At 51.7% G+C, this 16,853-nt stretch overlaps 1 protein-coding gene across 1 annotated transcript in view; it reads left to right on the top strand.

The window, feature by feature from the left end:
- The window catches only part of LOC140384858 (CD276 antigen homolog), a 64,833-nt gene that overhangs the window by 21,661 nt on the left and 26,319 nt on the right, over positions 1 to 16,853 (top strand). Inside the window, exons 4-5 of the mRNA XM_072466804.1 lie at positions 3,242 to 3,355; positions 3,931 to 3,968. Of these exons, the coding sequence (XP_072322905.1) occupies positions 3,242 to 3,355; positions 3,931 to 3,968 (152 nt within the window). The remainder of the gene's footprint in view (positions 1 to 3,241; positions 3,356 to 3,930; positions 3,969 to 16,853) is intronic.

Genomic DNA, 16,853 nt, shown 5'->3' with positions numbered 1-16,853 from the left:
TTTGAAGCTGAGCTTCCAGAGCATTACCCCGCGTCCACGGATTACTTGTCCAGTTACAAATGCAACAACGCCACCATCTCGCCCGTAATATTTTTCTCCATTGCGACATAATCATTTTTTCCCAGTATATTCTCTCTTCTTGGCGTCTCCAAAGTGCACTCTTTGGACTTCATAAATTATTAAAGCTTACCAATCAAAATATTAAATGTTAAGCTTTGAGACCAGCTCCAAATGACATTAAACATAAATGGCATGTTAAACTGTCTATCGTCCTAGAGCCCTGCCTCATTCTGTGCTTCTCAGGTGTCCTATGTTCGTCTCTAACTGCGAGACCGTCTTCAGTTGTCGATAGTTGAGAAACATTTCTACACGTATTAACTACAGCCTTGTTTATTCTGAGAGTCAAATGCCCCCAGTTGTCCTTTGTTAGTTTATTGCTTCGAGTACATATCATTCCCGTTCAACCGAAGCACTATTGCACTGAAAACGGCATATGCCTTTTGCCATCAGCCATTGACTACCTCAGAGCTCATGTAAACGATACGAGTAAAGCTTTTTAAAATGCACACTGAAAAGATGCTTCCCATGTTAATTTTCATTTGCAAAGCCAGAATTGCGAACTGTCGACTGTGTGTCTTCCGAGTTGGGGATAGCAAATCTACTGTCAGACCCAGCTTGTCCAAGGTAAATGTTTGAAAAGTGACACTCAACAATACAGCCTAAACAAAAACTGAAGGCCATGATGTGGAGATGCCGGCGTTGGACTGGGGTGAGCACATTAAGAAGTCCAACAACACCAGGTTAAAGTTCAACAGGTTTGTTTCAAATCACTAGCTTTCGGAGCAAAGCTCCTTCCTCAGGTGAATGAAGAGGTATGTTCCAGAAACATATTTATAGACAAAGTCAAAGATGCAAGACAATGCTTTGAATGCGAGCATTTGCAGGTAATTACGTCTTCAGAGATCGAGAGATAGGGGTAGCCCCAGGTTAAAGAGGTGTGAATTATCTCAAACCAGGACAGTTGGTAGGACTTTGCAAGCCCAGGCCAGATGGTGGGAGGGGGGGGGGGGATGTAATGCAACATGAATCCAAGGTCCTGGTTGAGGCCATACTCATGCATGCGGAGGTTGGCTAGACGTTTCTGCCCGGCGATTTTGCGTTGTCGCGCTTCCTGAAGAGAACGCTTACCCGGAGATCAGAGGCTGAATGTCCTTGACTGCTGAAGTGCTCCCCGACTGGAAGGGAACATTCCTGCCTGGTGATTGTCGCGTGATGTCCGTTCATCCGTTGTCACAGCATCTGCATGGTCTCGCCAATGTACCACGCTTCAGGACATCCTTTCCTGCAGCGTATGAGGTAGACAACATTGGCCGAGTCGCATGAGTATGTACTGTGTAACTAGTGGGTGGTATTCTCATGTGTAATAGTGGTACCAATGTCAATGATCTGGCACGTCTTGCAGAGATTGCCATGGAGGGGTTTTGTGGTTGGAAAAGGGGCAGGTTTAGCACAGGGCTCAATCGCTGGCTTTGAAAGCAGACCAAGGCAGGCCAGCAGCACGGTTCAATTCCCGTACCTGTCTCCCTGAACAGGCGCTGGAATGTGGCCACTAACGGCTTTTCACAGTAACTTCATTTGAAGCCTACTTGTGACAATAAGCAATTTTCTTTCTTTTCTTTCTGGTGTCGTGGTCGCTGTTCTGAAGGCTGGGTTGTTTGCTGCAGTTATGCGGTTGTTTGAAGGCAAGTAGTGAGGGTGTGGGGATGACTTGGCAAAATGTTCATCTTCATCGATGAGGTGTTGAAGGCTGCGAAAAAAATGTTGTTGTTTCTCTGCTCCGGGGAAGTACTGGACGACGAAGGGTATTCTGTCGGTTGTGTCCCATGTTTGTCTTCTGAAGAGCTTGGTGCAGTATTTTGCTATGGCGCGTTGTAACTGTCGATCGATGAGTCGAGCGCTATATCCCATTCATACAAGGGCATCTTTCAGCGTCTGTAGATGTCTGTTACGCTCCTCCTCGTCTGAGCAGATCCTGTGTATTCGGGGGGCTTGTCCATAGGAAATAGCTTCTTTAATTGTGTTTAGTGCGGAATCTGGAGAAGTGGAGCATCGTGAGGTTATCCGTGAGCTCGTGGTAAAGTGAAGTGCTGAGGTGACCATCCTTGATGGAGATGAGTGTGTCCAAGAATGCAACCGATTTAGGCGAGTAGTCCATGGTGAGTCTGATGGTGGGATGCAACTTATTTATGTCACCGTGTAGTCTTTTTAGTGATTCTTCGCCATGGGTCCAGAGGAAAAAAATGTCATTGATGTATCTGGTGTATAATGTAGGTTGAAGCTCCTGTGCGGTGAGGAGGTCTTGTTGAAACTTGTGCATGAAGATGTTAGCATAGTGAGGTGGGAAGCTGGTCCCCGTCACTGTTCCGTGCGTCTGGATGAAGAACTTTTTGTCGAAGGTGAAGACATTGTGATCCAGAATGAAGCGAATGAGTGCAGAATTGCGTCTGGAGATTGGCAGTTGTCGGTATTGAGTACTGAGGCTGTTGCAGCAATGCTGCCATCATGGGGTATGCTGGTGTAGAGCGCCGAGATGTCCGTTGTGACGAAGCATGTTCCTGGTTCAACTGATCCATGGGTGCTGAGTTTCTGTAGGAAGTCCGTCGTTTCGCAGCAGAGGATGAGCATTCCTTGTACGATGGGTTTCAAGATGCCCTCGATGTAGCCAGAGATGTTCTCATGCAGGATCCCATTGCCTGATACGATAGGACGGCCTGGTGTGTTGGCCTCGTGTATTTCCGGGAGGCAGTAGAGATCTCCAACGCGGGGAGTACGTGGGATGAGAGCACGTAGGGTGCTCTGAAGATTTGGATCCAAGGTCTTGATCAGTCTGTTGAGTTGGCGGGTGTGTTCCTTGGTCGGATCTGTGGGAAACTGTCTGTAGTGTTCCTGGTTGTTGAGTTGTCGGTACACGGTAGTCCGTTCCGTTCAGCATGTGGGTGAAAAATTGAAGGAACACAATGCACGTATGAATGAAGACAGAACAACGAGGTCAACTAATGTTGTACTATTGCTCTCATTTGAAATTCCATGTGCCTGAATCAAATTAGTGTTGCACAGATACAGGAAATAGGGTAATTGAATATTTTTTTATGTCGATAATTGTTCAGTCCTTTTGGATTTATTGGTTTTGTCGTGGGGCATACACACAGAACGTTCTCAGCAACATTCATTACCTTTGCAGACATCGGCCCAAAATTTCACTTGTTCACGGTTGGTGGGTGCGTCATCAGCGGTTTCGTCTGTCTCGTGCTTGGGATCATCATCGGAAGGCATTGCAATTTATTTAATTGCATGGGTAAGGACAGATTTAACCATTTAAATTGAACACGTTTGAAGAGAAAAGATCGTATGTCAGTCAAAACTTGAGTGCAGAATTGACCGTTTCATTTTTCAGTTAAATATTTGAATGGTCTGCGCATGCTAGAAAAATGCATATAAAGAGTTTAATTTGAATTCGATCCCGATATTTTATGTTCATCTTTCGCATGACAAAAATTCAAGATTGAAAAAGATTAGAATATCATAATAGGAATAATAATCGCTTATTGTCAAAAGTCGGGCTTCAATGAAGTTACTGTGAAAATGCCCTAGTCGCCACATTCTGGTGCCTGTTCGGGAAAGCCAATACGGGAATTGAACCCACGCTGCTGGCACTGTTCTGCATGACAAGCCAGCTGTTTATCTAACTGTGTTAAACCAGCCCCCTGAATCATGATTTGGCTCATGATTCATATTCGTTCTGTTAATGCATATCTATAACATAATATGGTCTGTTTGTTCAAAGCTGGAGTTATTTTTGTATCACACAAATTCTGTAAAAAAAAGAGAATCTGACAATTGCGTTTTGCAATTTTTATTTTCAATGCATAGTGACAGCTGAAGATGGATCTCCTGCTTCTGGAGAAATGGTATGTTTACATACGTCAAAATCAATGTAAAGAGGGAATTACTTTTATACTGTTGCAAACGTTTGTTCTCCACTGGTTTAAAGTTGTGTTCACACTCTTTGATTATGTTTATCTATTCAAACTGCTGTACGAAATCAGAGGCTCAGAAGTGGAAAAAGAACATTGACTTGAGTTTCCTGCAGCAATTGTTCACCGAATACAGAATGAGTTTTCACAGAAAATTGAATGAACCCTGCTCTGATTTTTTGTAACGTAAAACGTAGAGAAACACACACACCATTATCGTTGCAAAAACTGCACTATAATAAACGTTATAGAACAAAGAACAAAGAAAAATACAGCGCAGGAACAGGCCTTTTTGTCTTCCAGGTCTGCGCCGACCATGCTGCCCATCTAAGCTAAAATCTTCTACATTTTCGGGGTCCGTAACCCTCCATTCTCATCCTATTCATGTATTTCTCAAGATGCTCCTTAAACGTCACTATCGTCCCTGCTTCCACCAGTTACTCCGGCAGCGAGATCCATGCACCAACTACCCTCTGAATAAAAATTTTACCTCGTACATATCCTCCAAACCTTGGCCCTCGAACCTTAAACCTATGCCCCCTAGTAATTGACCCCTGTACCCTCGAAACAATTCTCTGACTATACACTCTGTCTATGCCCCTCATACTTTTATAACCTCTATCAGGTCGCACTCAACCTCCTTCATTCCAGTGAGAACAAACCAAGTTTATTCAAACTCTCCTCATAGCTAATGCCTTCCATACCAGGCAACATCCTGGAAAATCTCTTCTCCACCCTCACTAAAGCTTCCACATCCTTCTGGTAATGTGGCGACCAAAAGTGAACACTGTACTCCAAGTGTGGCCTAACTAAGGTTCTATACAGCTGCAACATGACTTGCCAATTTGTATTCTCAATGCCCTGGCCATAGAAGGCAAGCATGCCGTATGCCTTCTTGGCTACCTTCTCCACCTGTGTTGCCACTCACAGTGACCTGTGGATCTGTACACCAAGATCTCTCTGACTGTCAATACTATTGAGGGTTCTACCATTCACTGTGTATTACGTACCAGTATTAGATCTTCCAAAATGTATTACCTCACATTTGTCCAGATTGAACTCCAGCTGCCATCTCGCCGGCCAAGTATCCAAACGATCTAAATCCTGCTGTCGCCTCTGACAGTCCTCATCGCTATCCGCAATTCCAGCAACCTCTGTGTCATCCGCAAACTTACTAATCAGACCAGTTACATTTTCCTCCAAATAATTTATATATACAACGAACAGCAAAGGTCCCAGCACTGATCCCTGCAGAACACCACTCGTCACAGCCCTCCAATCAGAAAAGCACCCTTCTAATGCTACTCTATGCCTTCTATGACCTAGTCAGTTCTGTCTCCTTCTTGCCAACTCACCTCTGATCCCGTGTGACTTCACCTTTTGTATCAGTCTGCCATGAGGAACCTTGTCAAAGGCCTTACTGAAGTCCATATAGACAACATCCACTGCCCTACCTGCATCAATCATCTTCGTGACCTCTCGAAAAACTCTATCAAGTTAGTGAGGCACGGCCTCCCCTTCCGAAAAGCGTGCTGCCTCTCACTAATTCTTTCACTTGCTTCGAAATGGGAGTAGATCCTGTCTCAAAGAATTCTCTCCAGTAATTTCCCTACCACTGACGTAAGGCTCACCGGCCTGTAGTTCCCTGGATTATCCTTTCTACCCTTCTTAAACAAAGAAACAACATTGGCTATTGTCCAGTGCCTGAAGACAGTGATGATCCAATGGTTTCTGTCAAGGCCTCAGCAATTTCCTCTCTTCCCCCCTTTAGTATGCTGTGGTAGATCCCATCAGGCCCTGGGGACTTATCCACCTTAATATTTTTCAAGACGCCCAACACCTCGCCTGTTCGGATCGCAATGTGACCCAGGCTATCTACACACCCTTCTCCAAACTCAACATCCACCATTTCCTTCTCTTTGGCGTATACTGATGCAAAGTATTCATTTAGTACCTCGTCCATTTCCTCTGGCACCACACATAGATTCCCTTCCCATGGTCTTTAGTGGGCCAACCCTTTCCCTGGCTACCCTCTTGCTTTTTATGAACACGTAAAAAGTCTTGGGATTTTCCTTAACCCTATTTGCCAATGACCTTTCGTGACCCATTTTAGGCCTCCTGACTCCTTGCTTAAGTTCATTCCTACTTGCCTTTTATTGCACACAGGTTTCGGTTGTCCCCAGCTTTCTAGCCCTGAAAAATGCCTCCTTTTTCTTTTTGACGAGGCCCACTATATCTCTCGTTATCAAAGGATCCCGAAATTTCCCATATTTATCCTTCTTCCTCAGAGGAACATGCCGGTCCTGAATTCCTTTCAACTGACATTTGAAAGCCTCCCACGTGTCAAATGTCGGTTTACCCTCAAACATCGGCCCTCAATCTATGTTCTTCAGTTCCCGCCTAATATTGCTCGAATTAGCCTTCCCCAAATTTAGCACGTTCACCCTCGGAACACTCTTATCCTTGTCCACCAGCACTTTAAAACATACTGAATTGCGGTCACTGTTCCCGAAGTGCTCCCTTTCTGAAATTTCTACCACCTGGTCGGGGTCAATGCCCAATACCAGCTCCAATACAGCCCCTTCCCAAGTTGGGCTATCTACATATTGTTTTAAGAAGCCCTCCTGGATGCTCCTCCCAAACCAAGCCCCGTCCAAGCACCTAGCACTAAGTGAGTCCCAGTCAATATTGGGGAAGTTAAAATCTCCCATCACAACAACCCTGTTGCTTTTACTCCTTTCCAAAATCTGTCTACCTATCTGCTTCCCTATCTCCCGTTGGCTGTTGGGAGCCCTGTAGTGAACCCCCAACATTGTGCCTGCACCCTTCTTATTCCTAATCTCTTCCCATGTAGCCTCGCTGCCCTCTGAGGTGTCCTCCCGCAGTACAACTGTGATATTCTCCGTAACACATAGCGCAACTCCTCCACCCATTTTACACCCCCTCTATCCCACCTGAAACATCTAAATCCTCAAATGTTTCGCTGCCAATCCTGCCCTTCCCTCAAACAGGCCTCTGTAATGGCAACAACATCATAGTTCCAAGTACTAATCCGAGCTCTAAGTTCAGAATTTGGTGACTGAGGGATAATAAGGGTTAATTTTTATCTAAAGTTTGGTCTTTCTTTTAGTTAGTTAATTAACTTCAAAGTTGCTGTTTGGTTTAGACCTTTTCTAGGGTCTCACTACTCCAATTTATGTTTTGTGTATGTGTTTTATTTTTTATTATTTTTTGTTGTTTTTTTGTGGTTTTGTGAATCTGTGAGCTGTACGTTTATCTGCACGTGCAGGATTAGGCCAGCATCTGCCACTGACACTGGCGTGATGCTACGTATGAAAACTAAACAAAAGAACATAAAGTAACTGATGGAGAAAACAAAAGAGGGGAGTGCCCCAAAACGACGAGTGGAGCACAGCCGAAAAAGAACGAGAAAGGAAACAGAAACTTATCAAAAACCAGTCAAATTAAAGTGTGAAAACCGGGGTCGATAAGGCAATCCAACCCCTGCGGTGCCCACCGAGCACGGAAAGCCTCCAGTGTGTCCGTGGACACCGCATGCTCCCTCTCCAGGGACACCCGGCCGGACACGAGATGGCGGAAAATGGGCAGATAATCAGGCTGGACGACCCCCTCGGCCGCCCGCTGCCTGGACCTAAAAACTTGCCTGGCAAGTTTGGCCAGGCCCAGGAGCAGGTTCACGAGGGGGTCCTCCACCTTCTCTGCCCACCTGCGCACCGGATGTTCATAGATCAGGAGCGTGGGGCTGAAGTGCAAAGAAACACTCAAAAACAACGTTGTCAAGAAGCCAAAAAGGGAGTACAGCCTCGGACATACAACATAAACGTGCTCCACGGTCTCCACCAGGTCTCTGGCAGAGCAGTGAAGTGATTTAAATGATAGTTGCACGGCAGTGCCATGCGCAGTACCCCCCCCCCCCCCCCCCCCACCCCAGGTCTCCATGTTTTATGGGGAGGACACCTCCGCAGAGGGACCTGCAGTGGGGACTTCCGCCGCCGGATGGCAACGAAGCACGCCAAGTCGTGTCCGGGTGGCGGATGAGGACAAGGAGGTGGAAGGTGCGGAACAGCAGGCCGTACAGGAAACCCCTCCGTGCAGTGCGAAAGGGCACAAAGGGTATTTCCACGAGGTGGCTGGGGCTATGGGGCACCAGCAACCGGGGGTGTGGGGGTTCCGGGGTCTGGGACCAATGTGGAATTCCATGCGAGCAGGGGTCCGCTCAGATGGGATGCCACCACATAAGCGTGCCCACAGGGCTGAGCATGACCGTTTTGAGGTCTTGGATAGCATTGGCCGCGCACCGGACAGACACCACTCTGCAGCTGGCAAGCTCGTTGGGTGTCGTCTAGCCCGCTCCTCCACCACCCAGCATGTTCCCGATCCTGGTCACAGCCCTCCGCTCCGCCAGCCACCTGAATGGATATTGGCGGCGGTGCGGAGTCCTGAGCAGGGGCTCCCTTACGACAGCCACTGCACCTGTCGGGGAGAGCTGCGGCGCGTGGCGTCCGTGTTCCAGACTTTGAAGAAATCCTGGTGCAAGACTGCAGAGCCAACAAATAATTCCGAAGAACATTCCGGTCTACAAACAGGAGCTGCACGTCATAGTTCAGGCGGTGCACCTGGCAGAAGAAATACGTCGGCAGGACACAACATCATGGAGGAGGCTCAACTTACAAGTATTGCTGCAGAGTCTGAAGGTGGAAAGTCGCAATCTGGCTGCGAAGGCACATCAGCGGCAAACCGCCCTCCGCAATCGAGAGACTTAAGACCTCCGCAGCGACCCAGTGCAATCCTTTGTCCCAGAAGAACCGAAGCAATGTTATCTGGATGCGTGTGACAATGTCAGGAGGAGCGGTCAAAATGACCAGCCGATACCACAGCATAGGGGCGAACAGCTGGTTTATGATGAGAACTCGACCCCTGTGGGACAGCACTCGGAGAAGTCCTGCCCAGCGTCCCAGGCGAGTGGTGACCTTGGTCTCCAGCTCCTGCCAATTCGCCGGCCAGGCTTCCGCTGGTGGGCAAAGATGGACTCCCAAGTAGAGGATGTTGGTCCGGCTCCAGCTAAAGGGCTTGAGGTCGTCCGGCAGGGGGTCCATCTGCCACGGACCGATCAGGAGTCCGGAACATTTTGCCCAGTTGATCCTAGCAGAGGACGCGGCGGTGTACAAAACCTGGCACTCCCACATCCTCCGCAGGTCACCGGGGTCAGTGAAAATGAGGAGCACGTCAGCAGCGTAAGCCGAGAGGACCACCCCCAGGTCCGGCTCGTGCAGAACCAGCCCTGACAACCACCTCCGCAGGAGGTGCAGGAAAGGCTCCATGCATACAAAATAAAGTTGGCCGGACAAGGGGCAGCCCTGACGCACCCCTCTCCCAAAGCAAAGGGGCGGCATCAGGGACCCGTTAACCTTAATCAGACACTCTGAGGTGGCGTACAGTAATCGGATCCGGGCGACAAAGTGCGTCCCGAGCCCAAAAGCTCGCAGAGTCCCGAGCAGATACTCGTGCCCCACCCTGTCGAATGCCTTCTCCTGGTCAAGAGACAGGAGTGTCGCTCGGCATACCAGTCACCTGGGTGAAATGAATAATGTCCCTGACCAGATGGATGGTGTCATAAATGGCGCAGCTCGGCCCTGTGTAGGCCTGGTCAGGGTGAATCATGTGCTCCAGCACGGGGCCAAGGCGTAAAGCTATCGCCGTGGCAAAGATTTTGTAGTCTGTGTTGAGGAGGGAGACCGGCCGCCAGTTTTTAAGTAGGCGGAGATCGCCTTCTTGGGCAGCAGGGCAATGACCGCCCTGTGCCACGAAAGGGGCATTTCCTCGGTCGCAATCCAATCCCCCAGGAGCCCCGCATTGTCGCTCCCCAGGGCATTCCAGAACGCCCAGAAGAACACCACAGTCAGCCCGTCCAGCCCGGGGGTTTTGCCCCGTGACAAGCTGTCCAGGGCGCCGCTCAGCTCTTGGAGGTTGATAGTTTGATTGAGCCTCCCGGCGCCCTCCGGCCCGACCTGCGGCAGGTACTCGCACAGAACTCTGCAAGCGTCCTCGCTGGACGGATCCGGAGAGAAGTCGTCGGAGTAAATGTCCCTGATGGTTCCTGACCACCTCCGGATCCGAGATGAGGGACCCGTCGTCGGCCAGCAGCATAGAAATCTCTCGACGGGCCCCGCGTCCTCTTTCCAGTAGAAGAAGGGAGAGCCGCGGTCCATGTCCGTCAGGAGACGGATCCGTGACCTGACGTACGCGCCGCAGGACCCGGCAAGTTGCAGGTCCCGCAGCAACCCATTCTTTTCTCTCTACACCCGCCCGGGTCCTCATCGGGCTGAGCAAGACGTGACTCCAGATCGAAGAGTTCCTCAACCAATTTGGCGATCGTGGAGTTCCGTCCCACCGTTGAAACCTCCGTGAACCGCTGACCGAAGGCGTGGACGTTGTCTTGCCCACGTCCCACCATAGCCTCAAACCTCCAGCCGGCCCAGAAACGGCGAGACGAGTCCAGGAACCGCTCGTCCTCCAGCAGCAGGTTGTTAACGTGCCAGACTGTGTCTGAGCGCGGGACGGTGCGAGCCCCGCCCACACCAGATGGTGATCCGAGCACGGCACCTGCTCCACAGAGGCCGTCGGAACGCTGGGCAAGTACGTCTTGGAAATGTAAAGATGGTTGATTCTGGATGCTCTGAACGGAGGGCGCACAAAGGTGTACAGCCGCAATTCAGGATGGAGAGTCCACCAGACGTCCACCAAGTCGAAGGACCTAACCAGGTCCCTCAACTTCACCACCACCGCCGAGCAGCCCTGGACTCCACCACGGTCCTTGTCCTGGAGGGTGCAATTAAAATCCCCTCCGAGGACGATGCACTCGCCGACCGGGGTGGTACCTAGAAGAGTGGACACTTTTTTAATGAAAGTCGCCTGCTGCGGCCCGACCGGGGGAGCGTAGACATGCGGACCGTTAAGTGCAACAGACCGCCTGGCACTGGCTCCTTGACCCCCAAGATCTCCGGCTGAAAATGTGGAGCCAAACAAGAAAACCACCCCGCCCGAACGTGGGGCCAAGTGACTCATGAAGGCCACTCCAGGGTCCACCGAGCTTCGTCACCCAGAATGGTTTGGGTTTCCTACAGGAAGTACACCCTGTACTTTCCATCCCGAAGGATAGAGAGACACTGGAAACGGCGATGTGCGTCCTTGCTGCCGTTGATGTTGAGGCTGGCTATGGCTACCTTCATGTCAGTAGTAGTGTTTATCATTCACCAACACCTTTATTCAGTGCACAGAGGGAGCAGAACAGAACAGCTTGGTGCTGCTCCCCCTGGTCCTGTTGGAATTCCCGCATCTCTTTGGCATCGACGCGGGCAGATTCGAAGAGCAGTCCCAGATTTTCCCAGCTATCCAGGGCCAGCCGTACACAGTCCTGGTGACCATGACACATTTACAAAAATGCTCGGAGTTGTCCCGAGCCGATGAGGGGAGACTCGTTGCCGGGTGTGAGGGCGCCCTCTGCCTCGCTGCAGAGTGCATCTAAATCCTCCTCCTCACCCGTCACCGAGCAGCCTTCCTCCTCCGAGCCCGATCCCCCGCCACATGGAGTGTGGCGGGCAACACGGGCCCACCGGCTAGCCCGAGGCCCGAGTCGATCCCACCCCCTGGATCGTCCTCAGGCGGGTCCCTCGCAGGCTCCCCAACCCCCCCCCCCCCCCCCCCCGCCCCCCGCGATTCAGGGTCTGTGGGCGGCGGCGACTGAACAGCTGCGGGATGGAACCTGAGCTCTCTGGCATCGTCTGCTTTGGTGTCGTGAGCAGGGTGCCTTCCTCGCCGTCGCCAGCCCACGATCCGAATATATAGGGGCTGTGGTGGCTGCCGCCGGCCCCTGGCGACGAACAAAAGGAGGCGACCGAGGAGTGAAACTCCACCGGGGAACGAACCCTCGGGGGGCACGTCTCCGCCCGACCCCTGGCCTCCCTGCTCGGAGACGACGGCAGCTCGGACGCCTGGACGGCCTTGGAGACCGCCCTGGCTTTCTTTTTACCGGGGCTGGGCTTCACAGTGGCTGGTATAAACACCGGAGAAACCCAACCCCGCTTGCCCGGGTAGGGGGCAGCGAGACACACCACCTCCTCCGGCTTGGACAGGCGACGCTTGCGGGGGACAGTCTCATCTTGCTCCACCGCTGGAGGGCCCTCGGCAGCGTCGCCCCCCCCCCCCCCCCCCCCGCATCGCCCAGCTCCTGGGGTTGTGGCGAGGCCAGAACAGCCTCCAGCTTGGGGCCATACACAGGCTCCCACTGTCCCCCGGAGACTGTGAGGTGGTCTCTCCGGGCCCCTCGTGTTGTTGTGAGACAGCGGCGGTATCCGGAGGTGATTCTGCGACGTCGGAATTGGCTGAGACGGGCACGGGGTCAGTACCCGTGATGGTTCCAAGGTCTGAGTGGGCCCGGTCTGACCGCCGTGCCGTCCTCGTTTTAGCCTTTTTAGGCTGCCTCTGGTCTAACGGAGCCCCCCCCCCCCCCCGCCCCCGCCAGCTGCCGCGGTGTTATCGGGGGGCGGCTGCTGGGCAGACGATGGTAGAGGAGAGTGGGGGCTAGTGCAGCCGCTGTCGCCGTGGAGGTGTTATTAACGGCGGTCGTTAGGGTGGGGCAGTTCCGGCGAATATGCCCCAGCCCCCTGCATGTCACCTGTCGACCAAAATACCTTGTGGTCCTTCCCTTGGTGGGAGACCACAAAACCTCCCTCCGTGACCTCCTCCCGGGTCAGGCGGATAAAAACCTGACGCCGGAAGGAGTATACATGGCGGCGGGAGGGGTCCCTAAAGCCGAGAGTCAGCGGCGCCACCCCGGAGCTGACCTCCTCCAGTAAATTGAGATGGGGAGGAGGAGCTCAGTGGGGAGGGCGAGCGGGACGTTTGAAAGAATGACACGCTCGGTGATGGCCTCCAGCGGGCCCACAGCCCCGTGTGTCCCGCCCACCGCGAGCCCCCTTTCCAGGGCCCGGTGGATCGCCTGCTCGGCCCGCAGGAAAACACGGCCTTGCCGTACATCCGCGAGGCGGCCCCGATGGCCGAGGGGCCGACGGCCCCGGCCATCGAACGAGTGCACGCCTCGATGGTCATGGTGCGGTGGGCATAACACTTGACGCCAAGTTGCCGCGTTAGTAGGCGGAAGGGCGTGGGGGCCGCGAAAGCAGCAGAAGGTCGAGAGGCTGTCGCCCTCGCATATGTTCTTGGCCGCCGTGCCCGGGCAGAATGGAGGATTCCCCTGAGGTGCTGGTCATTCCCAGCCCTGGTACAGCCCGGCCGTGCAACTGATATCCAGGTGCTAGAGGGAAGGGTAGGGGGGTGGGTGGGGTGATGGGTGTGGCACCACAACAGTAGATGCAACAAAGGAAATGTGCTGCAGGGCCTCAGCAGAGCGGGGCAACGGTCTTCAGCCCTGGAGGGGGCTAAAGCAAAGTCCCAAACTGCCCCACACCCGCCACAGATGCTAAAAAGGCGGGCGGACGACGCTCTTCAGTGCTGCAGGGGCCCGAAACAAAGTCCTTTGCCCGAGCCCCTGGTGGTCCAATCCGACCTCAGGCAGAGGAATTTCAGTGCAGAAGGCAGGACCTGTAGCCCTGGACATCCCACTCCCACCCAGGTAGAGGGGTGGGAGGTCAGAGGCCGGCAGCAGGGTCTTCACCGCAGGAGGGGGCCTGCAGCAATAGGCCCCAGGTGGTCCCACTCCCACCTCAAGATGAGGGGTGGGAGGACAGAGGCAGGCAGCAGGGCCTTCATCCCAGGGGTGGGGGGGGGGTTGCAGCAATAGGCCGCAGGTAGTCCCACTCCCACCTCAGGTAGAGGGGTGGGAGGATAGAAGGCAGGACCTGCAGCCCTGGATGGTCCCACTCCCACCTCAGACAGAGGGGTGGGAGGATAGAGGCAGACAGCAGGGCCTTCAACCTGGGAGGGTGCCTACAGCACCAGGCTCTAGGTGGTCCCACTCCCACCACAGACACAGGGCTGGGAGGGCAGAAGGGGGGGGGGGGGGCATGTAAGGTTGGGGATTAAGAAGGAGACTGGAGCATTCACCGACAAGTTGTTTGGTTTAGAAGACGCTGAATTTTCAATCAGCTTTAAACAAAGGTTCTACTTGTAGCTACTTCCAGCTGGAGCTTGTTAATTAGTTAATTGGATTAGGCCAGTTTTCAGAGGCTAGATTCACAGTATGAATGGGAGCCGGCTACGGAGCAGACTTTGTTTGCACTGAGTGCTGAATTTGGGTGCATTTGAGTGCTCTAGTGAAAGTTTGGTGACTGAGGGTAATAAGGGTCCATTTATATATAAAGTCTAGTTTTTCGTTTATTCAGTTAATTAACTTAAAAGTTGCTATTTGTTTTCGAAGATGGTGAATTTTCAATCAGCTTTAAACAAAGGCTCTACTTGTAGCTGCTTGCAGCGAGAGCATGTTAATTAGTTAATTGGATTAGGCCAGTTTCCAGAGGCTAGATTCACAGTATAAATGGGAGTGTGCTACAGAGCAGACTTTGTTTGCACTGAGTGCTGAATTTGGGTGCATTTGAGTGCTATTGTGAGAGTTTGATGACTGAGGGAGTTAGCTGAGGAGGGAGTAAGGTGCTCCTTTCATTTTATTTCCTAAATTTCCTCAAAGAGCGTGAAGGAAACCGTGAGTTTACAGAGAGTGCAGCTGACTGGGAGCAGCGTCGGAGGGCGGAGTTCCAGTTGACCCACGCGGCAGCTATAGTCTGTAAGGTAAGAGGAGATGGAGGCTAGGGCTGTTGCATGCTCCTCCTGTAGGATGTGGGTGGTGAGGGATACCACCGGTGAACCCCCTGACGATACCTGCGGGAAGTGCACCCAACTCCAACTCCTCAGAGACCGTGTTAGAGAACTGAAGCTGGAGCTGGATGAACCTCGCATCATCCGGGAGGCAGATGGGGTAATAGACAAGAGTTACAGGGAGGTTACCACACCCAAGGTACAGGACAAGAGCAAGGGGAAAGAAAATGAATGGGGAAAAAGTGCAGGGATCCCTCGTGGCCGTTACCCTTCAAAACAAGTACACCGTTTTAAATGCTGTTGGCGGGGATGAACTACTGGGTGAAGGCCCTAGCGGCCAGGTCTCTCGCACTGAGTCTGACTCTGGGGCTCTGAAGGGAAGGGGGAGAATAGAAAAGCAATAGTGATAGGAGACTCAATGGTTAGTGGAACAGATGGGAAATTCTGTGGACACGAGCGAGACTCCCGGAAGTTATGTTGCCTCCTGGGTGCCAGGGCCAGGGATGTCTCGGATCGTGTCTTCAGGACCCTTAAGGGGGAGGGGGAGTAGCCAGAAGTCGTGGTGCACATTGATACCAACGACGTAGGTAGGAAGAGGTGTGGATGTAATAAACAAGTTTCGGGAGTTAGGCTGGAAGTTAAAAGCCAGGACAGACAGAGTTATCATCTCTGGTTTGTTGCCGGTGATAGCGAGGCCAGGAATAGGGAGAGACTGCAGTTGAACACGTTGCTGCAAGAATGGTGTAGGAGGGAGGGCTTCAGGTATCTGGATAATTGGAGCGCATTCTGGGGAAGGCGGGACCTGTACAAGCAGGACGGGATGCATCCGAACCAGAGGGACACCGATATCCTGGGAGGGAGTTTTTCTTGTACTCTTTGGGAGGGTTGAAACCAATTTGGCTGGGGAATGGGAACCGGATCTACAGTTCAGCAACTAAGGTAGCCGACGTTTCGGACGTCAAAGCGTGTAGTGAGGCAGTGGGGAAGGTAACACTGACAAAGGAGAGTACTTGCAGGCACGGAGATGGGTTGAAGCGTGTATAACTTCAACAGTAGAAGCATCAGGAATAAGGTGGGTGAACCTAAGGCATGGATCAGCACGTGGGACTACGATGTGATGGCCATCACGGAAACCTGGATAGAAGGGGGGCAGAAATGGTTGTTGGAGTTTCTTGGTTATAGATGTTTCAATAAGATTAGGGAGGGTGGTAAAAGAGGTGGAAGGGGGGTTGCATTGTTAATTAGAGATAGTATAACAGCTGCAGAAACGCAGTTCGGGGAAGATCTGCCTACTCAGGTAGTCAGGGTTGTAGTCAGAAATAGTAAAGGAGCAGTCACCTTGTTGGGAGTTTTCTATCGCCGCCCCCCCCCCCCCCCCCCCCAATGACAGCAGAGATGTGGAGGAACAGATTGGGAAACACATTTTGGAAAGGTGCAGAAGTCACAGGGTAGTAGTCATGGGTGACTGCAACTTCCCAAATATTGAGTGGAAACTCATTAGATCAAAAAGTTTGGATGGGGTTGTGTTTGTGCAGTATGTCCAGGAAGCTTTTTTTTAAACACAGTATGTAGATTGTTGGACCAGGAGGAGGCTATATTGGATTTGGTAATTGGTAATGAACCAGGGCAAGTGATAGATTTGTTAGTGGGGGAGCATTTTAGAGATAGTGACCACAATTCTGCGACTTTCACTTTAGTAATGGAGAAGGATAGGTACGTGCAACAGGGTAAGCTTTACAGTTGGGGTAAGGTAAATACGATGCTGTCAGACAATAACTGAAGTGCATAAGTGAAGACCATAGGCTGTCAGGGAAGGACACAATTGAAATATGGATCTTTTTCAAGGAACAGATACGACGTGTCCTTGATATGTATGTCCCTGTCAGGCAGGGAAGAGGTGGTCGACTGAGGGAACCATGGTTGACAAGAGAGCTTGAATGTCTTGTTAAGAGTAAGAAGGATACTTATGTAAGGCTGAGGAAACATGGTTCAGGCAGGGCTCTGGATGGATACAAGATTGCCAGGAGG

Source organism: Scyliorhinus torazame, chromosome 10 (genome assembly GCF_047496885.1).
Source record: "Scyliorhinus torazame isolate Kashiwa2021f chromosome 10, sScyTor2.1, whole genome shotgun sequence".
Taxonomy (NCBI): domain Eukaryota; kingdom Metazoa; phylum Chordata; class Chondrichthyes; order Carcharhiniformes; family Scyliorhinidae; genus Scyliorhinus; species Scyliorhinus torazame.
This window is presented reverse-complemented; position numbering and strand designations above follow the sequence as displayed.